Raw genomic sequence first — 26,220 nt, 5'->3', positions numbered from 1 at the left:
TTATATGTTCAAACTCTTCGCAGATCTGCTTATATATAATTCTTTAATACCTATTCTTTGGTGAAAGAAAAACATAAAATTATTCTTGTTGACAAATAATAAACTTTTATTCTTTCCCAATAAAATTCAAATAAGTAATCATGTTAAACTAGGAACCTATAAACTATTCGTGGGTTGGACTTTTCATCATTTTATAAGACATTTATTATTTCCATATGGACAATATTTAACTCAATTAAATACAACAGAACACAAAGTGACCTTTGTTTTTATTTATTTATTTATAAATAGTTTTAACATATGACACCTACTCTTACTGATTTTTTTTTTTTTTTTTAAAAAAAAAAAAAAAAAAAAAAAAAAAAAAAAAAAGAGGTCCAGTTTTCATTAATCTTATAAATACTAGTAAAGCTTTTAATCTTATATATAAAACTTGAATTAATATTTTGTTTGATTTAAGTTTGCTTCTGATTAAAAATAAGATTTAAGTTATTTGCTATTTTTCTTTTTGAGAAATGAGTTATTCTTTCTCGGTTGTTTGACTAAGAAATCAAAGTTAATTCCAAATATATAGAATAAACAAGGAGCTAGAGACCCGGTTTGGTTTTGAATATCTAGACTAGACCCAACGTACCATATAATAAACTGACTATAAATGAAAATTAAAGCCCCACCCATCTCCCACCTTAATTTTGGGAATAATAAGATCTTGATACGCAAAGTCATACTGGTTGGTGATTAGTCTCATGCATCCGTCTCCCAACTTATTAAACAATATCATGAGTTTAATGTGATTCCATTGATCAAGCCACAACCTTCATATGCATTTCTATAATTTAGGACAACTCAGGGAAAAAATATATACAAATTTAACTATGATACTTATAATATTGAAGTCAGTTCTTTTTTTTTAAGGGTAATTCGAAACTTCTCAAAAAATATAAAAAAACTTGACAAATTATTTTATTTAATTAGCAATTCATTGTGGATTCTAGTAACTCAACTAGTAAACTTCAATTTCTATCAACACCAATTAGTTTTTGGTGTCTATCTCATGATAAAAAACAATTATCATTGAATGAATATAATAAAGTTTGAAATATCATCCTATCAAAAAATTAAAAAGTTTCTCTAATTTGTCTTGTCCTACTTTATCCCATATGAGTTTTCCTTGTCTCAAAAAATTGATAAAGTAACTAAGTAAGGATAAGTTTTGCTCACTTTATCTTGTCATGTCCTGCTTGCCTTAAATTTGTATATTTATTTTTATATATTTATATGATATATATATATATATATATAACTTAATCTCCTCATACACATATTCTATTATTTTAATTTTTTTTATACATGATGGGTAACGGTCGCTAAACTTTGCTCAATTAAAGTTCTCCAAGTCCAAATGTCTAGTTTAGTCATCCATCATAAAGTGGGTGAAGTAAAAAAGGACGAGGTCTCATTATTCAGAAAGGCACAATCTCTGAACGAGAGCATGAGATCCTCACCCCATTAACTCATGATCAAAGAATGTTAGCATAAATCCCAAAATTCCCACCCATGATTGAAGCCATTGCTTGTTTCACTCCCCATTATGGAGAATGAAGACAATTGTGGAGATGATGGTCAAATCGGATCTTTATATAACAAATCACACCATTTCAAGGCATAAGAGAAAAACCCTAATTGTTATGTACTTTATATTTTGAGTTTGAACTTAAGCAACAAAGAAACTTTGACAAACATCACACACAAGTGCTACGATTGAGTGTTCTTGTATATTACATCTCTTCCAAAACTCTTCTTGGATGAGTGGCCCACTGAAATCCTTTGCATCATCTATACATATTTTATTATCTCTCTCTCTCTCTCTCTCTTGTGTCCTTATGATTTTTTTGTTAATTTTTATCTCATCAAAGGACAAAATATTTCTAACTTGTCATGCTCCCAGCCTGCCCCACTCCTACTTTACATAAGTTTCCTTTGTTCCATTCCATTGCCATCCCTAGAATTTTAATTGCTGTTTACAAATTCTCATCTGGCATCCTTAAGAGATCGAGAGAGCAAGAAAAATGAGTGTTAAAATTTGTCAATTTTATTATGAATAGGTTATAGATATAACAATTTTCACAATAGTTGAGTTGGTAACTTTTTTTTTTCTCATTTTGGTGTTCTTGTGGCTCCTATCTTTCAATAGTTTATTTATGCTTTAAGAATTGTGAAATGTTTGTGAAAAATATTATAATTATAGGATTATTATTTTGGAAAATTAAAGATCTATTTGGTACGTGAGTTTAAACAATTTTTAATTTTTTTTAAAAATACCTGTAAGTAAAAAAATATATAAAAATACATGTAATATTATTAAAAAATTAAAAATATATATTTAAAATAACGTACCAAACATTGTGTCCTAAAAAACTCAGTAAACATTTGCACCGTCCAAGCCGCGTGGTTGAGTTTTCACTGACAATGACGAAACTTCGGGTGCAGTAAGTACACCTAAAAGGCTGATTTTAAGTCGAAAGCTAATGTCTAAATTAGTTAATCATATAATGCAAGTCATACTCATATGACCTCACCAAATATCTTCTTCTCTTTTTCTTTTTTTTTTGTGTACGTACCTTTATATAATACAAGTTTCATTATCAAAATTATATATATATATATATTAGTTTTGCATTAATTATTTGGTGTTGTTCTACGTACCTTAATATATTATGATGAATCAAGAAAATTCACCAATGAGTCGCACGATACTCCTTTCGCTTCGTATGCCAACCTACGCGAAACAAAAGAGAAAACCTATCGAAGGACACCGGTGTGGTGCCGGCCAAACACCCTCCGAAGGTTAAGTCAGAAAGTATTCTCATAACTCTAGAGTGCTAGAGAGGGGTTAATTATGCGTACCTTCGCTTTGTGAGGGTATTGGGGCTTTTATAGTGACTTGAGGTTGACATCCCTTTCTTGGCGCAGAAGTCTTTTCCTTATAGGACTCTCCTTGTAGAATCCTAAACGTGATAAATAAGTCTCCTCCTTGTGCGGAAGATTTTTACCAAATATATATAAGATTTCCGGAGTCCTACTAGCGCAAGGACTCTATTTGGGCCCTTATGAGAGTAGGTCAAAATATCCCCCATCAGGGGCTCAACAGGCCCATGGACAACAAGCCCACCATCCTTCACTCTGTCCATATCCGGCCGTTCACGTCAGGTCTGTCCAATAGAGGCCCGTGCAAATGATGGATCCGTTTATTCGGGCATAAGCGGACCTTATTCGATCCGTTCAGTCACATAAAACATTCCAAGATATTGTCCCTTTCAGTTGCCCCCTCACCCGATGGGTCCGTCAGCAATCCTGAACGGACCTATGGGGTGACGGATCTAAAACTCGGTCTGGCACACAGGACACCTATGTCCGTAAATTTTCATCCGTACACTGCTGGATCAGGAGCTGATGCATTAATGTGTTGTGCCAAGTGTCATCCTGTTAGTGGCTGTTGTTTTGGAACGAGGCGTCGCTTCGTCTTCCGTGCACTCCCAGTATAAATATCAGTCCTCCGCCCCTCATTTCCCCACTTGCTGCTAGAAAAGATTTGTCAGAGCGAGTCCGTCACGTCTGTCAGAGCACAATCCGTTCATTCAAGCATCCGTCACTCGTCGCACCCTACACCAAGCTTCTGGTGAGTTATTTTATATCCGTCCTTTCTTTTTCCTTTTGCATTTATTTGTACTCCATGTGTCCGTCGTTATTTCCAACCCCGTCAGAGTCTTAGGTTTTGTCATTACATGTAGGCCATGTCTAGTGCGTCAAGTAACCAGTCGGTCGTTCCCGACGGGGCGGATTACGAAGGGGTTTACCCGTCAGGTCCCAAAGACCACGACGTCCCGAGCGAGAGTAGTCCGTCATCATCTTCCTCGTCCTCAACACATGGGGGCCTGGAGATGATCGATGTCCAAGAGGTGTCAGACGACGAAGAGCAACTAGTGAGATCCGTCGTGGGGGTTGATGGACTAAGGGAGTTCATTTTGCCCCTAGAGTGGACGGTCCATGCTTTTACGTCGACCATCAAGGAGGGTCACTTCAACACACTACGGGACCGCTACCAAATTCCTGACCACATCCCACTCCGTCTACCTTATAAGTTAGAAAAATGTTATTACGAAGGAGTGGATGGAGTGGGCGTGTACGAGCAAGTGCTTAAGGCTGGGTTGAGGTTCCCATTGAGTTCGCTACACTGTGAACTCTTAAGCTACCTAGGAATATCCGTCAGCCAGGTGTCCCCCAACGCCTGGAGAGTATTTATCGCCATGGAGGTCTTGTACGGAGCCATGTCAGACGGAGCAAGGAGGCTTACAATAAGAGAGTTTCTCCATTGCTACCGTCCGGACGAGATAGACAAGTCGAGGGGTATGTATAGCTTCGTCCCTAGGAGTCCCATTCTGAAAGTTATTTATGAGACCCCGGACTCAAATAGGGATTGGAAGAGTCGTTACTTCTTTATGGAAGGAGATGATTGGATGAATCATCCAGGGGAGACGGACTTCATGCCCGTCGACACAGTTTGGGGCATTTTAAACTCATCTGGTATGGTCCGTCATAAATCACTCCGTACACTTTTAGTAATTTGTAATGTTTCTGATCTCCGTCTTCTATGGTGCAATTCGACGGCATCCCCAAGTTACACTTGAGGAATTCAGTTTCCTCGAGAGAATTTTTTCCAAGACAATACCAGAGGAGAGGACGTGGGCCAAGCTCGTCAACCTCAATACTATCTATTGGTATTGTGACGGTCCCGAGCCCACTCTGGCGGCATTAAAGTACGAGAAACAAACCCGTCTGCGTAAGTCCGTCTACCCTCTTGACCCTTTTTTTTGTATCATTATTATTGTTCCTTACTCCGTCATCCTTTTTTCAGAGATGGAGGATGCGAAGAGGAGGGCAGCCATAAGACTTCAGGCCGCGAAGAACAAGCAGGCAGGGACGGATCCCATGGGGACGGGCTCCAGCAAGCCATCCTTAAAGAGGAAGCTGCCCGTGAAAAGCGACCGTCCACCCAAGCAGCCCAAGGTCCCTTTGGACCCAGTCCTGGGCTTGATGGCTGAGGGGAGTAAATCAGTTACTCCGGCCAAGCATGGCAAAGGCAAGGGGCTGATGACGGGTCAGCCAGGCGAGCAGAAAAAACCTCCCGTCTTACTCCGCGAGGACTCCAAGTATGCCTTGGAAAAGTTATCGTCGATCATCACTACCGACGACTACGAGGATCTTGGGAATCACTCGACGAAGGCGATGGGGGAGACGGGCCTTTTCAGCATTGCCCAGGTAATGTTCCATCGTCCATAGTCCATCCGTTCATCAATTTTTGACTTATATTTTGCTAACTTATTTTTGTCGTCCTCAGTCTATGATCATGATGAAAGGCCTCATGGGACGGTGTCTCAACCACGAGACGACCATTGGGAGACTCCGGGAGAAGGCCAAGATGACGGAGGGAGAGCTGCTTGACCTGAAGGCCTAGAAGGTCACCCAGGAAAAGAAACTGAGGATGGCCGAGACTTCCCGAGATGAGGCCGTTCAGCTGGTGGAGGGTCTGAAAAAGGAGTTGGTGGACAAAGACAATGAAGTCCGTCATGCCAAGGAGGACGCCGTACGCGAGTACCGCGACTCCAACGAGGTTATCGCGGAGCTGAGTCTGGTTTATAACGACGGGTTCGACGATGCTCTCCATCAGGTGAGGAGGTTGTACCCAGATCTAGACTTGTCCGCTGTCTCCGTCTCTGCCCCGGAGCCGTCCACTGCTCAACCTGCTCAGACGGAGGACACTGATGCTCTCTTTGACGAGGATGGCCTTGTCCATGAAGCTCCAATGGATCACACTGCTGCGGACAGCAAGGCTAAAGATGTTGAGGACCGTCCAGATGAAGAGGGAGACGGAGCTTGATTTTGCTTGTAATAACTTAGTTTTTTTTTTTTTGTAAGTGTGGAACAATTTAAAACACCAGTCATGTTTTACGGGGTCTATTTATACATTGACCGTTCAATATGCTTATTTCATGCTAGGTCCGTTGACCTTCTGTTTTATCTTTTTTGGAATGCATGTTTTTATTTTTATCGCATTTTCGTGTTTAAGTGAGCTCCGTCCTGCTTATTATGGCTTCATACTATTTGTTTTTGAATGGTTCGAACATGTCCGTCATGTATAATTTGAATCCATCCGTTAGGTAGATTGTTTATTGAACATGCCCGTTATGCATAATCTTGAATCCACCCGTTGGGTAGACTGTTTTTTGTATCAGTCCGTCGGGCATCGTAGTTGTTTCCTTTGTGAGGTCTGTCCAACTAGTGGATGTTATCCTGGGTTCGCTCATTATACGGACTTAGTAGTGTCCGTATATTTGGGTTGGCTTGTCCGCTTATGGACGACGCTACTGGTCCGTCCACTACTCGGCCTAAAGGTTTTTATCCTCATGGGATGGTCCGTCCATTTCGGGGATAACTTGATTAGTTCGCCCATTATCTGGACTTAGGCTCTCATCCTTTTAGGGTGATCCGTCCACTTGGTGGGCAGCCTAATTGGTCCGTCCATTATATGGACTTCGGTTTTCATCCTCTTGGGACGATCCGTCCGTTTTGTGGACAGTCTTATCAGTCCGTCCATTATATGGACTTAAGTTTTCATCCTCATGGGATGATCCGTCCATTTTGTGGACAGTCTTATCAATCTGTCCATTATATGGACTTAAGTTTTTATCCTCATGGGATGATCCGTCCATTTTGTGGACAGTCTTATTGGTCTGTCCATTATATGGACTCAAGTTTTCATCCTCTTTTGATGACCCGTCCACTTTGTGGACAGTCTTATTAGTCCGTCCATTATATGGACTTAAGCTTTCATCCTCATGGGATGATCCGTCCATTTTGTGGACAGTCTTATTGGTCCGTCCATTATATGGACTTAAGTCTTCATCCTCTTGGGATGATCCGTCCATTTGGTGGACAGGCTCATTGGTCCGTCCATTATATGGACTTAAGTCTTCATCCTCTTGGGATGATCCGTCCATTTTGTGGACGGCCTCGTGATATTGAATTAAACAGACTAGGTAGGAAAGATTTTGTTGCCTGAAAGAAGTCTTTATAGAAAAATGATGCCTGCCCCCTTGGGCTTAAAAAGGCATTAGTAGAGAGGTTCGTTCAAAGTAAAAGCATAGAAAAGTAAAAATTGTTCTTCAAAATAAAAACTACTGAAAACTTTAGATATAAGCTGGAACGCTTGCATAGGGTGGATGTCTCTTCTCGTTGCATCTATTGGTAGTACCTCCGCAGGTGCTCGGTGTTCCACGAGTGTTGCAGCCTTCTTCCGTCCATGGTTTCGAGGTGGTAGGTTCCTTTTCTCTGCCAAGATGAGATCTTGTAAGGCCCTTCCCAGTTTGGACCGAGTTTTCCTTGCGAGGGATCTTTAGCTGCTCCTATAACCTTCCGAAGCACAAGGTCTCCGATCTAGAAGTCTCTGTGTTTGACTTTGGAGTTGTAGTATTTTGCCATGAGGTTTTGGTATCGAGCTATCCTTTGTTCAGCTATAGCCCGGGCTTCATCGACTAGGTCTAGCTGTAGCCGCAAAGCCTCTTCATTCTTGCCTTCATCGTAGCTCTCCACTCGATAGGTTGTAAGACCTATTTCTGCTGGAATGACGGTCTCGCTCCCGTATGTCAGTCTGAACGACGTTTCCCCTGTCGGCGTTCTTGCCGTTGTGCGATATGCCCATAAGACACTTGGTAACTCATCGGGCCATATACCTTTTGCCCCCTCGAGCCGGGTCTTGATGATTTTGAGTAGGGACCGGTTCGTGACTTCAACTTGGCCATTAGCCTGTGGATGTGCGGGCGATGAGTAGTGATTCCTTATGCTTAACTCCGAGCAAAAATCTCGGAATGCCTTGTTGTCAAACTGTTTCCCATTGTCGGAGATGAGGACCCTTGGTAACCCGAATCTGCATATGATATTCCTCCATACGAAACCTCTGATGTTCTTCTCCGTGATAGTTGCTAGAGCTTCCGCTTCGACCCACTTAGTGAAGTAGTCGATTCCTACCACCAAGAATTTCAGCTGTCGCGCGGCCGTCGGGAGAGGGCCCATGATGTCTAGTCCCCATTGGGCTAACGGCCAAGGGGCCGTCATGGGTGTCAGCTCTTCGGTTGGTTGCCTAATTAGGTTACCAAACCTTTGACATTTGTCGCAGACCCTGACGTAGTTTTGCGCGTCCTTCTGCATTGTGGGCCAATAGTATCCTGCCCGGATCAGTTTGTGTCAGAGACCGCGCCCGAATGGTTTCCGCAGATGCCTTCATGGACCTCTCTCATTACATAGTTTGCTTCCTCGTGACCCAAACATCTTAGATATGGTCGTGAGAATCCCCTTTTGTATAAGACGTCATTGATTATTATGAACCGCGAAGCCGACTTTCAATTTTCTGGCTGCGTCTTGTTGTCCGGGAGCGTGCCTTCCCTTAGGTAGGCCATTAGGGGTGTGGTCCAATCGTATTCTGGATTTACTTCCTGCACTTCCGTCTCGCTGTTAATGATTGAGGAGTACTGGATGAAGGATAACACCCGGTCGGGGGTCGTCATGGCCACTGCGGAGGCGGCTTTTGCGAGCCGGTCAGCACATTCATTCTCCTCCCTTGGGATCTGGACGAATGTGACCTGGAGGGAGTCGATCCGTCTTCTGACTTCTTCCAAGTATTTCTTCATTTTTTCCCCCTTGCATTCATAGGTGCCACTAATCTGACTGACTACTACCTGCGAATCACAATGTATAACCATGGCCTCGGCACCTGCTGCTTTCGCCAGGTCTAATCCTGCCAACAATGCCTCGTACTCGGCCTCGTTGTTGGTTATCGGGAAGTCCAATCGGATCATGCACTCGATCGTGTCTCCGTCAGGGGTTTGAATTACCACCCCGGCGCCCCCAGCTAGCCTGTTTGATGATCCATCCGTGTGGATGTTCCATAGTCTGAGGGCTTGTGGCTCCTGCTGCCCCGTTTGCGTATATTCGGCAATGAAGTTAGCTACGGCTTGGCCTTTTATTGCGGTTCGCGGACGGTAGTGTATGTCAAACTCGCCTAGCTCTATTGCCCACAGGGCCATTCGTCCGGCTGCTTCGGGGCTGCTCATTGCCCTTTTTAGGGGCTGATTCGTTAGGACGATGATGATGTGGGCTTGAAAGTATGGTTTCAGTTTTCGAGCTGCAGTTATCAGCGCGAAGGCTAGCTTCTCCATGTGGGGGTATCTTTCTTCAGCCCCCCGGAACCCCCTGCTTACGAAATAGACGGGCCGCTGCGTCCTTTCTTCTTCCCTTACTAGGGCCGCGCTTACTACCACCCGCGAAGCGGCTAGGTATAAGTAGAGATCTTCCCCTGGTTTGGATGGGCTGAGCAAAGGTGGAGAGGAAAGGTATTTCTTTAGATCCTCAAATGCCCTCTGGCACTCCTCCGTCCACTCGAATGATTTCTTCAGGATGCGGAAGAACGGTAAGCACCTGTCTGTTGCTTTTGAGACGAACCTATTCAAGGCGGCAACTCTGCCGTTCAAGCTCTGTACCTCTTTTGTTGTCCTTGGTGGTTCAAGCTCCATGATGGCCCGTATTTTCTCTAGATTGATCTCTATTCCTCTTTGGGATACCATAAAACCCAAGAATTTTCCCGCCGTCACCCCGAATGCACACTTGTCCGGATTCAGCTTCATGTTGTATGACCGTAAGGTATCGAATGTCTCCTGGAGGTCGCTCAGATAATCTTTTTCGAAACGGCTCTTGACCAGCATGTCGTCAATGTAGACCTGTACGTTTCTCCCAATCTGGTGTGCGAACATCTTGTCCATTAATCTTTGGTATGTTGCCCCGGCATTCTTGAGTCCGAACGACATCACTTTATAGCAAAAGAGGCCTCGGCTGGTGACGAAGGACATTTTCTCCTGATCGTGTTCCTCCATTTTGATCTGGTTATAGCCCGAGAAGGCATCCATAAAACTTAAAAGCTGGTGTCTGGCCGTGGAGTAGACCAGTGCATCTATCCGCGGGAGGGGGTAACTATCCTTTGGGCATGCTTTGTTAAGGTTCGTGAAGTTGACGCACATCCGCCACTTTCCACTAGCTTTCTTGACCATGACCACGTTTGCCAACCACTCTGGGTAATATACTTCCCTTATAAAACCTACCTCCAGTAGCTTTCCGACCTCTTGCGCTATTGCTCTGTCCCATTCAGGAGCGAAAACTCGCTTCTTCTGCCGGACCGGGGGGGTTGAAGGGTTTACGTTCAGCTTATGGACTATGACAGAGGGGTCGATCCCGGGCATGTCTTCATGATTCCATGCAAAGATGTCCTGGTTTCTCCTGAGGAATGTTATGAGGGCCTGACGCACAGGTTGGCAAGCCAGTGTTCCAATTCTGGTTGTACGCTCCGGTTTGGACTCGTTGAGTATTACTACCTCCATCTCTTCAGCTGGTTCTGTGACCGTCCGCTGTTCTTCTATGCACATTGCCTGATGGTGATCTTCCATCTCTAGCATTGCGATGTAGCACTCTCGGGCGGTCGCCAGATTCCCCCGCAATTCTCCAATCCCATAGTCCGTTGGGAATTTGATCATTAGGTGGTACGTGGATGTTGCTGCTTTCCATGAGTTAAGTGTGGGTCGTCCGAGAATACCATTGTAAGCGGAGGAGCAGTCTACTACGAGGAACATTACATTCCTAGTGAGTTCTTGCGGGTAATCACCTACCGTTACCGGGAGTGTGATGGAACCTATTGGGAATACCCTGGACCCTCCGAAGCCGACAAGGGGAGCGCTCGCCGACATCAATCGTGCTATGTCTATCCCCATTTGCTGGAGTGCTGGATAGTATAGAATGTCTGCTGAGCTGCCGTTGTCGATTAGCACTTGGTGGACGTTGTAGTCCCCCACACGTATACTGACGACCAGCGCATCGTCATGTGGATGATGAAGTCTCCTTGCGTCTTCTTCGGTGAATCCTATAATAGGGCTCTCCATCCGTGTGGTATTGGGCCTCGAGCCCGTCATATGGACGTTCAGGACCGATCTGAGGTACGTCTTTCGAGCCTTTTTGGAAGATCCGGTAGATGCGGTTCCCCCCACTATCATCCTTATGTCCCCGATGGGGGGTCTCGGACGCTCGTTATCCCGTCGGGGGGCCGGCTCTTGGCGATTATGGTCCGTTTTCTCTTTGTTGACGAACTTCTGCAACTTCCCTTGTCTAATGAGGGCTTCAATCTGCTGTTTTAGGTCGTAGCATTCGGCCGTGTCGTGGCCATGGTCTCGGTGGAAACGACAATATTTGTCTCGCGACCGTTTACTTGGGTCGCTCTTTAGTTTTCCCGGGAATGTCAGCGTCTCCTCGTCTTTGATTTGCATCAAGACTTGGTCAATCGGGGCGTTCAGGGGGGTGAAACTTGTGAACCTCCCGCTCGGGGGCTTAGGGCATCTTTCGTCCCTTCTGTCTCCTGTCCTTGGTCTTTTCTACCCTTGGTCCTGGCGCACGTCCACCTGGCGTTCCCTCTTCTTGGGCCTTTCTTCCCGTGCAAGCAGCGCGTCTTCCGCGTTCATGTACTTGGTGGCCCTGTAGAGTACTTCTGACATGGTTTTGGGGTCGTTTTTGTATAGTGAGAACAAAAACTTGCCCTTCCGCAATCCATTCATAAAAGCTGCCACCAGTATCTTGTCGTCAGCTTCATCAATTGAGAGCGCTTCCTTATTGAAGCGTGTTATGTAAGATCTTAGCGTCTCGTCTTCTCTTTGCCTGATGCTCATCAAACACGCTGTGGACTTCTTGTACCTGTGTCCCCCTATGAAGTGTGAGGTGAACTGAGCGCTTAGTTCTTTGAAAGTGCTGATGGAGTTCGGTGTTAGCCGACTGAACCAAATCCTTGCGAAACCCTTCAGTGTAGTTGGGAAGGCCCTGCACATGATTTCGTCCGGTACCTCCTGTAGATGCATCAGGGTTTTGAAAGTTTCCAGGTGATCCAGAGGATCCTTCACCCCGTCATAGCTATCTATATTCGGCATGCGAAACTTGTGGGGTAGGGGGAAGGAGTTCACGGCCGCAGTGAAGGGTGAGTCGGTATGATTGACCAGATCGTCAAGGTCACTGGAGACTCGCCCTTTGAGGGCGTTCATCATGACCTCCATCTGTTCCCTCATTGCCTGCATCTCGGCGGCAATATGTGGTGGAGTCGCATCCGTGAGGGATGGCATGTTCACGTGCTGCCTATCCGGCCTGCTTGGGGCGTGGCTGCCCTCAGGTCTCTCCTGATTCCTGTTTGGAGCGCTAGTCCCTTCCTGATCTTCTGGCCGGTTATTTAGTGTTGCATTCTTCTGGCGCAGCTGTTCCTCCAAGTCGAGGTTCTGTTTGGTGAGACGCTCCACGGCGGTACTAAGGGTCCGAACTTGTCTCTCGAGGGCAGTCGTGGGTGGTTCTTCTCCTTGCACGTCATTGGTAGTTGCCATTGAGCGAGTGAGTACCATGCAACCTTTTAGTCCGGGAATCGATAGTATGGCTTAATTACTCGAGCTTCCCACAGACAGCGCCAACTGATGAATCAAGAAAATTCACCAATGAGTCGCACGATACTCCTTTCGCTTCGTATGCCAACCTGCGCGAAACAAAAGAGAAAACCTATCGAAGGACACCGGTGTGGTGCCGGCCAAACACCCTCCGAAGGTTAAGTCAGAAAGTATTCTCACAACTCTAGAGTGCTAGAGAGGGGTTAATTATGCGTACCTTCGCTTTGTGAGGGTATTGGGGCTTCTATAGTGGCTTGAGGTTGACATCCCTTTCTTGGCGCGGAAGTCTTTTCCTTATAGGACTTTCCTTGTAGAATCCTAAACGTGATAAATAAGTCTCCTCCTTGTGCGGAAGATTTTTACCAAATATATATAAGATTTCCGGAGTCCTACTAGCGCCAGGACTCTATTTGGGCCCTTATGAGAGTGGGTCAAAATATCCCCCATCAGGGGCTCAACAGGCCCATGGACAACAAGCCCACCATCCTTCACTCTGTCCATATCCGGCCGTTCACGTCAGGTCCGTCCAATAGAGGCCCGTGCAAATGATGGATCCGTTTATTCGGGCATAAGCAGACCTTATTCGATCCGTTCAGTCACATAAAACATTCCAAGATATTGTCCCTTTCATATTACAAGTTTTATTATATAGAAAAAATATATATTAAAAGTTTGTTTATTATCAAAAAATATGACAAGTTTCTTATAACTTGCAATATTAATATAAATGGGGTGCTTCCGTTTTGTCTTAGCCAATAGCTATCGCTTAAAATAAGAACATGGAGGTTCCACCAAAAAAAAAAAAAAAAAGAACATGGAGAATCTTCCCGACCTGACGTACAGATTTATTAGCTAATGTCCCGAGTTTCTAACTTATTATTAAGAAAAAGAAAGTGATCATTCAGCAAAAAAAAAAAAAAGAGGTGAGCAACTTGAAAATGTATGGCAATAAAAAATTCTATCCATGAGGGGTTGGTGGGTGCAGTTAAAATAAAACAAATAAATCCTCCATTATGGGTAGGTGTGACTGTCTGATTGGCTCACACAAATATTTGTTTAAGAGTCTCCTGCGAATCCTTATGGGTTGGGTCAGGACTCAGGATTGTGTACTAATTTAAAGAAAGAAAGAAAAAAATATATAAAAATTTAAGAAATAAGTGTCGTGCATAAATGTGATATTACAAAAATATTGAAGTGATAGATATAGAGAGAGGGGGCATTTTTCCACTTCTCCGGTGAGTGTTGACGTACGTTGCTACCTGTTCGGTTTTACTGTTTGGCGTTCTATTTTCTATAATTTTATTATGTCATGAAGAATAAGGGAATTGCAATAACTATAATAATAGTAGTTTTCATAGAAGAAAAAAAGCATGAATAGTTCAAACAGTACTTATAATTTAATTGCAAGTTGACTTGTTGCCTTTACTTTCGCCACAATTTTGATGTCGTACGTTTTGGCTAATTGTCTATCGCTTTTATATAGATCTACCATTTTTTATACATTACTCAATGCTCACAATCAGCTATATAGAATAATGTTTTTTTTATAAAAAAAAGCTATATAAGATAATAATGAAAATTGGTGTGGCGAAAGTTGTGGATGTAAGATTATTGGGACAATAATAATTTAAGGTTATGAATTTAATGAGCATGGTGCAGCCAAGATATCACATAAAAATAAAATTTAATAAGCAAAACTATACACTTCTAAATAAAATAAAATAAAACATAACTATTGCCCAGTAGTAAGATAAAAGTCAACTCCCATAAAAATAAAATTTAAAACATAGAGAAAAGTTAACTAAGAAATATTTTTAAAATTTTTTTATGAAAAAAAAAGTAATGAATTTATATATATATATATTTCCATGAAAATAAATTCAAAATTTTTCTAAAATATTTCAAAAACAAATGCCGTATGTGATAAAAAAAAAAAAAAAACAAACAAACAAACAAACTTAGGAGGTGTAGTGGTCGTAGTGGACATATGTGATGTATCTCTCCCTCTTTTCTCTTCCTCTTAGTCTCTTACCGGTATCATTTCAACATAATTCTAAACATCATTACGATGTTTTCGTACTCGAAACTCCAAAGAGTATTAATTGCCTAATTGGCATATATGATATATGGTCCCAATTCCCAAACGACATTAGACTGTAGTTGGACAATCATAATGTTAAATCAACCTTTAAGGAATATATATATTTTAAATCTTTAACTTAGTTTAAAATTCTCCAAAAAAGAATAGATAATTTCTTACGTTATTTAAGAGGGTGTGTTGTGTATAGTATAAATTACTCCAAATTCTCTTAAAAAATTACTTAAGAGAGTGTGGTGTGTGTAATATAACTTGTTTCATATTCTCTTAAAGAGTACCATAACTTATGAGTGGAGTTTGTAATGTGCATTTATATTAAAGTCCATTTCACTTTCCTTTGTATGTCTATTTGCTTCTCAAAACAAAAAACCTTAGTGTAAATTAAAATCCAAAAATATTCCAATTTTTTTAAGAGATTCTATTTGCCAAAATTTAATTATGGTTAGTGATGATGCAAAAAATTAGCAGTTGAACTCCTCGTCATAATGGATGGACGAAACTATGATCGGGGTCATCTCTGTTGGAGGAAAACCTACAAAATGAACTAGGTGGAAGAATAACACGCCAGTGTGGCGTTAGCCAAACCACCTCTGATTCTTAAGTCAATAAGGGAGAAAGATTTTAGAGAGAATTGACTGGAGAGTGATTTTCTAGAGTATTTTTGTGTGTACCTTTAACTTATGTTGCCTTCTCTTTTTATAGTTGCATGCGTAATCAATGGGCAATGAATTGCTGTATTTATGCTCAACAGTTAGTGCATTACAAAATATTTTTGTGAAGTTCATAGCTCACTCTGTGACCGTCGCTCCTTCTATTACACTTTGTCATCAATAAGCGTAATAAATGCATAACGTCTTCTCTTAGTTAATGACGATCTCAGCTTAATGACGATCATAAATTTCTGACTCATTAGTTACCCCCATATTTGAATTTTTATCTATTAGACGAGATGAAAACATAAATGTCTGACGCTTCATATTCCGTTTACAGCATATTTATGACGAGTTGATGTTTGATATGCTAAGTGCCACGTGTATAGTCAAGATGTGTCTGACGTACAGACTTTCCTCGGTTTTCCCGCGCACATTTTGGCCATTTATTTTGCCCTTTTCCCTCCTTTTTCCTTTTCTTCGTTTTCTTTCCTTGTTCAGTTGGCATTTTAAGGTTTTTCTCTTATTCAAGCTTTCTTTTCAATTTTGCGTTCCCTAGTAAGTTCTTCATGCTCCTCTCACTTTTCTCTGCTCTTCCATGGTAGATTAATCTTTTGTTAAGGTTGATTGTCCTTTAAGATCTTTTCTTTTTGTTTGCTTAGGTTGTTTGCTTGAGATTGTAGAGGTAGAGTGTCTCAAGGGGGTTAGTCTTTTCGTGGGGGAGAATTGTCCGTATAGGTTTGTCCTTTCCTCTTTATTTCCTTTGGCTTTTTGTTTTGCTAGAGTTGCTAGGTCTTTAAAAATGTCTGGGGAAGTTAGGTCTAGTGAGTTGGAAGCGGGGTTATCTTTGTCTGATAGTCGTAAGATTCCTAAGGTTACTTCCCCTTCTACTCCTTATAAAGCTTGGGACATCCAATGTGCCCTCTCAGAGAAAGATGAGAAGCGAATCAGGAATAGGTTTCAATTTCCTGATTCAGTTAGAATTAGGATTCTGAGTGACAAGGATAGGGCTTGTCACTCATATGCTGATGAAGTCTGTTTCTACGAAGCATATTTCGCTAGTGGTCTTCATCTTCTTGTTCATCCCTTTTAGTTAGGGAACTTTTCACATATTTGCACCTTGCCCCAGCACAATTAGTGCCTAATTCTTGGCAAATCGTCATTTATTGTATGGTGGTGTGGATGTCTGCCAATGACGGAGACATCAACAAGAGAGACGAATTTCTCTATTTTTATAGTTTGAAAAAGTCCAAAGACCCTAGCTACTAGGAATTTAAGCCATGGGATAGGGCTTCTAGGTTAACACTTGACTCTCCATCGTCCCTCCGCAATTGGAAACCAAACTTCTTCTTTATTTCGGGCAATGGTTAGGAGTTCGTCCCTAGTGAGGGCTTGGATGAAGCCTCCAAGTTTTTTTGTAGTTGGGGAACTCCTGTGTTTGGTGTGTCCTTGTCTGTTCTTTATTTATTCTTTGTGAGTGACAATGATATATGATATACTTGCTTTTTGCAGTTCCACAACGTCCTCGTCTAAAGAAGAGATATCACGGTTGTGTTAAGAAGGTCAAAGAATATCTCGAGACTGTTAGAGATTTCGACGACCTTATCTCTCCTCAATCATTATTCCTCCATTTTTTAAGCCCAGAGCCCTCAAGCAAGGTTCGGAAGAATTTAGAGGTTGTGAAGAAAAGTAAGTGTGTTCTTCGTCTCTTTGTGTTTTATTTTTATTTATTTATTTATTTATTTTGTATCTATATCTCTCCTTCTCTTCTCCAAGAATGACAACTAGGTTTAGCAAACAGAAATTGGCTGAGACCCAAGAGAAGAAGGCTAGGGGTGGCATTATTGGTGGCCTTTTGTCTAGGAAGAGTCAAAAAGTGGGTGATGCTCTTTTTGGTGTGCTTGTGGTGACTCCACCCTCTACTCACTCTCCTGCCCAGCGTCTTCCCTCTCCCACATCGTCTCTGGAGGTAATTGTCTCTTTAGAGGGGGTGCCAGAAGAAAATCCATTAGCAAATCTTTTCGGGACGATACTGACGCCACTGCGTTGAAGGCACAAGAGGCACTTTCAATGGACGACCTAAATCCTCTAATGGCGAAGTCGTCTAGTGATGTGATGTTGTCTCACATTTAGAAATTGGTGCAGGTGTGTTCTAACGACGTAGGTTGCTTTTTCTCTTTTGTTTTGCTTTTGCTAAGCGAGATTTTTTCATATGTAGGCTTTCGGGGAGTCCTTGTTCGTCTCTAGGAAGCATCTGGATTTGGAGAAGAAGGTGGCTACAGCTGAGCCTATGATCAAATCCCTCTTTGCTGAGAATGAGACGCTCAAGAACAAGGTTGCCATCCTTATTGTTGAAGCTGAGAATGACAAAGAACATGTGACAACTTTGGAGAAAAGTCTTCAAGTGGAGAAGGACTTTTCTAAGCTGAAGGACAAGTAGATAGGTGATCTTCAGTTTAAACTGGAAAAAGCTAGTCCTAATGCTGTACAGGAGTTCAAAGAATCTGACTTGTACTCAGACGACCTGTGTAAGTACTATGTGGAGGGCTTTGAACTCCTTAGAAGATGGATGGCTAAGCACCACCTAGAACTGAATCTCTCTGGTCTGGTAATGGGTGAAGTGGAGAAGGAGTTTGTAGCAGATCGTCCTTCCGAGGTCACGAAGAAGAATGTAGTAGAAGAAACTACGACTGCCGCTCCTGTAGATTCGTTCCCCTGTGATCCAACTAGACAGTAATTTACTTCATATCTTCTTTTATTTTCTCTCTTTTATGTAAGAGGAAAACAATATCTTGTTATGGGGCTCGTTGTTTTGAGCATATATTTTTTGAACAATTTACTTGGGCTCGTGTGTTTTGGGTATACAATTCTCTTTTGACAATTGATTTGCTAACAAAGTGTGTTTGTAACCTTTTATTTCGTTAGGTCTTTCCCATGTTAAGTGACTCTATATGTTGGCTGTATTTGTTTAATCGTAGTTCTTTGTCATAACAGTTGAGCAGATCTTATTAAGTTATGATGGTGATGGGAGTTGTGGTTGAACAACTTCTTATGTAGTTGTATTTAAACAACTTTCATTAAGTCATGTTTGAATGATGATGATAGAAGTTGTGTTTGAACAACTTTCATTAAGTCATGTTTGAATAACGATAATAGAAGTTGTGTTTGAACAACTTCTCTTTTAGTTGTGTTAGAAAAACTTTTATTGAGTCATGTTTGAATAACGATGATAGGGGTTGTGTTTGAGCAACTTCTCTTTTAGTTGTGTTTGAACAACTTTTATTGAGTCATGTTTGAATGACGATATTAGAAGTTGTGTTTGAACAACTCCTCTTTTAGTTGTGTTTGAATAACTTTTATTAAGTCATGTTTGAATGATGATATTAGAAGGTGTGTTTGAACAACTTCCTTTTTTTTTTTTTTAATATGCCATGACGTTATTAGTAATGACAATGTTACGTTGTACGCATGACTTGGAGTCACACTATTGGAGCATCTTTAGATTAACAATTTTTTTCTCCTTTTTTTTTTGTCATGTTTGATTGACGATGATAATAGTTTTGTTTGTACAACTCTTGATTTAGTCAACTTTGATGGTTGTGTATTAACAACCTTGATGGTTATGACAATGTCGGCTATGAATGAACAGCTTTTGATTTGAAATTTTAATGACGGAGATTCTTGGGACGTCTCTGAAGAATAACTCCTGAGTGTTGCACATATTTTTGTTAATAAATAACTCGTGGATAATTATTGATAAATATGCATGGATAATGCTCTCGTGTATTATTGATCTACGAATGACAAAAGTAATAACTGACGTACATACTAAGATGAAGATTAGGCAACTTGAAATGTAAAAGATTCCTTATTGGTAGTACTTCTTCAAATGTTCTATGTTCCAAGGTCGAGGCAGTTCCTGGCCGCCTAAAGACTTTAGGTAATAGGAGCCTTCTCTAGAATGACAGATTACTTCATAGGGGCCTTTCTAGGCTGGTCCCAGCTTTCCATGGGATGGGTCCTTCATTGCCTGTGATATCTTCCTGATGATGACTTCTCATGTGTTGAACCTTCTTACCTTGACTTTTATGTTGTAGTATCTGGCCATTTCTTCCTTGTGTTTGGTCATTTGCGTCACGACTTCCTCTCTGACTCCATCAATTAGATCTAAGTTGTTGTTAAGCTCCTACTAGTTCTTGCAACCTTCATAAGTTTTGACTCGAAGGCTCATTAGTCCCACTTCCACTGGTATGATGGCTTCAATGCCAAATTTCAGTCTGAATGGCGTTTCTCCTATTGGAACTCTTGTGGTCGTCCTATATGCCCAAAGGACATTTGGTAGTTCTTTAGACCATGCCCCCTTTACCCCCTCATGCCGAGTTTTGATAATTTTGAGCAAGCTTCTGTTTGTCACTTCTGTTTGACCATTAGCTTGAGGGTGTCTTAGAGAAGAATAATGGTTCTTGATTCCTAAGTCTTGGCAAAATTTTCGAAACTTGGGATTGTCGAAATGCTTTCCATTGTCTGATATTATAACGCGTGGGACTCCAAACCTGCAAATGATGTTCTTCCACACAAAACTGGTGATTTTAGCCTCTATTATCGTTGCTACTGGTTTTGCCTCTACCAATTTCGTGAAGTAATCAATTGCGACAATCAGAAATTTGAGTTGCTTATTCCCTTTAGGGAATAGGCCCATAATGTCAATCCCCCATCAGGCGAAGGGCCATGGTAAGGATATGGGTGTCATTGTCTCTTTTGGTTGCATCTGGACATTTGCAAAGTTTTGACACTTATCACATGCTCTGATGAGGTCGTGTGCGTCCTTCAGTAAAGTCGGCCAGTAGTATCTTGCTCTGAGTACTTTTCCTACTAAAGACCTTGCTCCAGCATGATTTCCACAAATTCCTTCGTGTATCTCGCGGAGCACATAATCTGCTTCTTCTAAGTTAGCACATCTTAAGTATGAGAGTGAATAACCTCGTGTGTACAACACATCGTCAATAATGATGAAGCGGGCTGCTCTGATCTATATCTTCCTTGCTTCCATTTTATCTTCTAGGAGCCATCCTTCTTTCAAATAACAGATGATAGGAGTCATCCACTCGTTTTGTCCTTTTATCTTCAAAACCTACTCACCTTCTGTACTTGGTTGCCCCCTTATCTCTATACATAGTTCGGAGGGCGCATTGTAGTCGTCTGATGAGGCTAATCTTGCTAGGAAGTCAACTTTTGCATTTTTTGCCCGAAGGATTTGCACAAAGTCTAGGCTGTCAAAGTGCTGTGAGAGTTGTTAGATGATCTTCAGGTACTTCTTCATCCTCTCTTCTTTGGCTTCATATTCTCCATTCGCCTGTCAATTATGAGCTGAGAATCAACTTGGATGATGAGATTCTTTCCTCTGAGAGCTTTTGCTAGACTTAATCCTATTAGCAATGCTTCATACTCAGCCTCATTATTTGTTGCTGAGAATTGCAGTCTAACTACATACTTCAATATTTCTTTTTTGAGATATGAGCACTACTCCTACCCTTTCTACTTTTTTTGTGGCAAACCCATCTGTTTAGACTGTCCATGTTTCCATTGGGAGTTCTTCTTCCTTGTAAAGGTAGGTGAATTTTGCGATAAAGTCTACTAGTACTTGGGCTTGGATTGTTGCTTAAGGCTAATATTCAATGTCGAATTGGCCCAGTTCAACTACCCATTGGATGAGTCATCTAGCTACATCTATCTTCTTCATCCTCTTTCTTATTGGTTGGTCTGTCATAACGATGATGGAGTATGCTTGGAAGTAAGGACTGAGTTTCCTAGAAGCGACCACCAATGTGAAATCTATCTTTTCCATCCTTGGGTAATTTGCCTCTGCTCCCTGGAATGCCTGGATGGTATAGTAGACTGGCTTCTAGACATTTTCTTCTTCTCTAATCAGTGTTGAACTTACTGCGGTGTTAGACACTGCTAAGTAGAGGTACAGCTTTTCTCCTATCACCGAGGGACTTAGTAATGATGGCTTCATCAAATACTCTTTTAATTTTGCAAGGGCTTCTTCACATTCTTCAGTCCACTGAAAAGCCTTTTTCAAGACCTTGAAGAATGGCATGCACTTGTCTATTGCCTTGGAGACAAATCTGTATAGAACTGCGACCTAACCTATCAAGCTCTAAACCTCCTTCACTATTTTTGGTGGTTTGACCTTGATTATTGCGTTTACTTTGTTTGGATTTGACTCTATGCCTCGTTGGGACACCATGAATCCCAAGAATTTTCCTGAAGTAACAGCAAAAACACACTTTGTAGGGTTTAATTTCATATTGTACTTACATAGTGTGCTGAAGGTTTCTTTTAGATCATCCAAGTGGTTGGCTTCGTCCTTACTTTTCACCAGCATATCATCTACGTATACTTCCACATTCCTTCCAATTTAGTGAGAGAACATACAATTCACCAATTTTTGGTATGTGGCTCCTGCATTCTTCAATCCAAAGGGCATAACTTTGTAGCAATACAACCCTTGGCTGGTGACAAACGAGGTCTTCTCTTGATCTTCTTCGTCCATGAGGATCTAGTTGTATCCAAAAAATGCGTCCATGAAACTTAAAAGCTTGTGTCCAGCAGTTGAGTCTACCAGTTAATCAATCCTTAGCAAGGGGAAGCTATCCTTTGGGCAAGCTTTGTTCAAGTCTATGAAATCAACACACATCCTCCATTTGCCATTGCTCTTTTTTACCATTACCACGTTTGTTAGCCAACCTGGGTAGAAGACTTCTCTAATAAAACCAGCTTCTAGTAGCTTCTCTACTTCTTCAGTTATTGCTTTGTTGCGCTTTGGTGCAAATATTCTCCACTTCTGCTATACAGGTTTGCACTTTGGGTTGACGTTGAGACGATGTTTTATGATTTTCCTATCAATTCCAGGCATATCCTTGTATTTCCAAGTGAAAACATCTTAGTTTGCCCTCAAGAGAGAAATCATCTTCTCTTTCTCCATAGTCGATAGTGCTAATCCTATCTTCAATACCTTTGACGAATCTCCTAGGACAACCTCAACTTCTTGTGGTATTTCGACGATTTGGAGATGAGCTCTGGTTCTTTGATCACCCATGTATGGTTCTCCCCAGATGCTAAGGCAGCTTAATAGCACTCTCTTGCTAGAACTTGATCTCCTCTGATTTCTCCTACCCCATGGGCTGTTGGAAATTTCACCTTCAAGTAATATGTTGACGTTGCTACTCTTAATCTATTGAGTGCAGGTCTTCCCAAGATAATGTTTTATGTTGAAGGGTAGTCAACTATGAGGAAATCAATTTCCTTGGTGATCTTTGCTAGGTAAGTGCTTGCAATTACGGTTAGAGTGACAATGCCCCTAGGGACGATTTTATCCCCAGTAAAGCTCACTATAGGAGAGGTGAAAGGCCTGATCCTTCTCTAGTCCAGTTTCATCTGTTGAAATGCAAGTAAGTATATGATATCTACTGAGCTTCCGTTGTCAATAAGTACCTGGTGGATGTTGAATTCTTCTACTCTGAGCATGATTACTAGTGGATTGCCATGGGGTTGTCTAATGTCGCAACCGTCTCTCTCTGAGAAGATGACATCAGGTTTGTCATTCCTTGACATCTTTATTAGAGGGAGCCATGAATGGACACTATTTATTTCTTTCTCATGGGTTTTTTTAGGGACTTCAGCATTTCGCCTGCCGTCAATCATCCTGAGATCATCTTTATCTCTCCTGCAGCAGGTTTGCCATCTTCTACTTCTCAATCTCTGTCTTTATTGTCTTTTTGTTGATATCTATTGGGCTCCGTTCTCCTGTCTTACTTCTGTAACTTCCCTTGTTGGATTAAAGTCTCCACCTGGTCTTTCAAATGTCTACATCGTCAGTGCAATGCCTGTGGTACTAGTGGAATCTACAGTACTTGTTCTTGTCCTTTCTTTCTGCTGGAGCACTGATTGGCTTCGGCCATTGCAGGGAGGGATCGCCCCTTATCTGTATCAAGACATGCTTAATTGGAATTATTAAAGCAGTAAAGTTAATGAACTTTGGCCTCCTATTTGGAAGTTCCTTCTTTTTTCCTATGGTTTGCCCAACACTTCGTGTCTCCTTCTTCTTATCGTGATTGCTGCTCGTTCCTTCGTCTCTCTTCCTTTTTCCTTTCATTTCTTTTGTAAGCACCCTGTCTTCTGCATTCATGTACTTTTAAGCTTTTCGAAGCAATTTCGCTACCATTTTTGGTGGGCTTTTGGTGATTGAGAAGAAAAAATCCCTGGGTAGCAACCTTGCTTGGAAAGTTGTTAGGATGACTTGATCTTCAGCTTCATCTACCTATAATAGCTCCTTATTGAATCGGGTCACATACTATCTTAGTGATTTTCCTTCTGCCTGTTGAATGTTGAAAAGATGACCGGTTGGCTTCTTGTGTCTTTGCCCCCCCCCCCATTGAAATGACAAACAAAACCCTTGCTGAGTTGTTCCAAAATTTGCAATAGTTCCTGGGGGTATCTTGCTGAAACATACTCTGGCTGCTCCTTTTAGTGTCGTAGGGAATGCCTTGCATATCACCTTGTCTGGGGTCATCTGCAATAGTATCAGTGTCTTGAATGATTCAATGTGATCTAAGGGATCCTTAGAACCGTCATATGATTCTAGCTGTGGGAGATGGAATTTCGGTGGGAGTAGACGATTCAGTACTTCAGTGGTGAATGGTGAGTCCGTCCTTTGAATCATTCCATCTAAATTCTCTATGCCTTTGTCCTTCGTGGCATTTCTTAATTCATCAATCTCCTTCCTCATGTTACGAAGCTCATTCTCCATCCTAGCGGAATCTTCTCCTAAGGTCCTGTCTCGCTTGTTGGTTTAGGAGTTTGATTCTTCTTCATTGTTGTGCCCTTCAAGTATTTTGAGCTATTCTTCCTCATTTTGGTTTTCAATTGTTCGCTGATGTTCTGGGTCTTGGGATTCTATTGTCTTTCCCAACTCTTCATTCTAGTGAATCAGCTCTTCCACATTAGCTAGGAAGGCCTGGACTTATTGTTGTTGCACAGCTTCTGGCTGTTGTATAGCTTCTGGCTCCATCTCATACTTCAAGGAACTCTTTTGTCACTAGGAAAGATGGCTTGAATGATTTGTGATTCCCACAGGCGGTGCCAAATTGATAATGCAAAAAATCAGCAGTTGAGCTCCTTATTGTAGTGGATGGACGAAACTGTGATTGGGGTCGTCTCTATTGGAGGAAAACCTGCAAAATGAACTAGATGGAAGAGTAACACGCCGGTGTGGCATTAGCCAAACCACCTCCAATGCTTAAGTCAGTAAGGGAGAGAGATTTTTAAGAGGATTGACTGGAGAGTGATTTTCATAGAGTATTTTTGTGTATACCTTTAACTTATGTTGCCTTCTCTTGTTATAGTTTGTGCCTCATTAAAGGGCAATGAATTGTTGTATTTATGCTCAACGCCTAGTGCGTTACAAAATCTTTGTCTGAAGTTCACAGCTCACTCTGTGACCGTTGCTCTGTCCGTTACACTTTGTCATCAATGAGCGTAATAAATGTGTAACGTCTTCTCTTGGTTAATGACGATCTCAGTTTAATGACAAACATAAATTTTTGACTCGTCAGTTAGTAAAAACATAGTGGATAATTTTAGAACATAAATAAATGCAAAGTTTATCAAGCACCAAATGACTTGCAACGACAAATCTCTCCACTGCTTGTTGGAAAAAGAAAAACAATAAAATAAAAATTCATCCAATTTTTTTAAAACTACTCTTTAATTAAAACAATTGATTTTAGAATTAGGGAATAAGAAATAAAGAAAGGTAATTCTTCTTCCTTCATAGGAGTTCTTCTAGGACAATGAATCTAATTTTTTAATGCCTCACTTTAACAAAATTTGGTCAAAAGGGTGTCAAGGGGAAAATATTTTGTCCCTTCTGAGTTGAGGTAGAGTATCATTTTCTCAAACCTCAAGAGAGAAGAATGTAATTACCCATTTTATTATTAATGAAATTCTTATAAGCTATAATATTCATTTTTAGTAAACTACCAGATATCGATTATAAATACATAGATAGAACTAAATTCAAGTTTGACTTTTTTTGAGTTTGAAAAAACCCAAATCCAACTAATGTAACTACTTTTTTTGTAATGAGTTTTGAATAACACTGGGTAATAATGATAAAGGTATTTTGTATTGATTCAAATAAATTAGTTTGGGCAAAGATGACTTAGGTTAGTTTGAATTATGATAAGTCATGATTTTTTGTGTGTTAAATTCTAAGGAAATAAGATATTTATCTTTATCTCAAAAAAAAATTCATGAATAAATTTTGATTTAGTGAATGAATGAATGAATGAATGAAGAGAACGTAAGAACTCATCTAGTTAGAAGAGTGCTCAACATTTCTCCTTCCTATTGGACAAAAAGGCATATTATGGAATAAAGTTAGCTAACATCTTAGCTAACATCCATCTCTCTCTCTCTCTCTCTCTCTCTCTCTCTCTCTCTCTCTCTCCATGATTTTTTGAGTTACATTAAAAAAAAAAAAAAAAAAAAGATATGATAGAATTCGAATTGGTGACTTAATTGATGACAAGGGACTTTATAGTTTTTTTATTTTTTATTATTATATATATAATTTTTGCTTCCTAATACAAATAATCATCAAGTGCTCATACTTTCTAGGGACTTTTATAGGTAAGTTAACCAAAACCCGTAAGATACAAATTGTTTGTTAGTATAATTTGAAGATTTGAACTCCTTAATCCATTTTAGTAAACTTAGAGACCCTGGTTGCCGGTTCCTCGAAAAAATGTACATAATATTTTTTGAATTAATTTAATTATTTTTGGATATAAAAAAGAAATCCAACTATAATATATATATATATATATTTCCTTCTAAA

The 26,220-nt window shown here is 40.9% G+C and overlaps 2 protein-coding genes across 2 annotated transcripts; both read right to left on the bottom strand.

Annotated features, from left to right (window-relative positions):
• Positions 1 to 8,456: 8,456 nt before the first annotated feature.
• On the bottom strand, positions 8,457 to 11,420 carry LOC136065353 (uncharacterized). Its single transcript, XM_065768441.1, has one exon. The coding sequence runs from the start codon at positions 11,418 to 11,420 to the stop codon at positions 8,457 to 8,459; it is 2,964 nt and encodes a 987-aa protein (XP_065624513.1).
• Positions 11,421 to 11,525: 105 nt separating this feature from the next.
• On the bottom strand, positions 11,526 to 12,512 carry LOC136065352 (uncharacterized). The gene has a single exon (XM_065768440.1). It carries the CDS (start codon positions 12,510 to 12,512, stop codon positions 11,526 to 11,528), a length of 987 nt encoding a protein of 328 aa, XP_065624512.1.
• Positions 12,513 to 26,220: the final 13,708 nt, after the last annotated feature.

The sequence above is a fragment of the Quercus suber genome, unplaced genomic scaffold, assembly GCF_002906115.3.
Source record: "Quercus suber isolate HL8 unplaced genomic scaffold, Cork oak 2.0 scaffold_936, whole genome shotgun sequence".
NCBI lineage: Eukaryota > Viridiplantae > Streptophyta > Magnoliopsida > Fagales > Fagaceae > Quercus > Quercus suber.
This window is presented reverse-complemented; position numbering and strand designations above follow the sequence as displayed.

Excerpts from the sequence above, each read along its gene's own strand:
- LOC136065353 (XM_065768441.1), bottom strand. The coding sequence starts at position 11,420 with ATGCAAATCAAAGACGAGGAGACGCTGACATTCCCGGGAAAACTAAAG.
- LOC136065352 (XM_065768440.1), bottom strand. The coding sequence starts at position 12,512 with ATGGCAACTACCAATGACGTGCAAGGAGAAGAACCACCCACGACTGCC.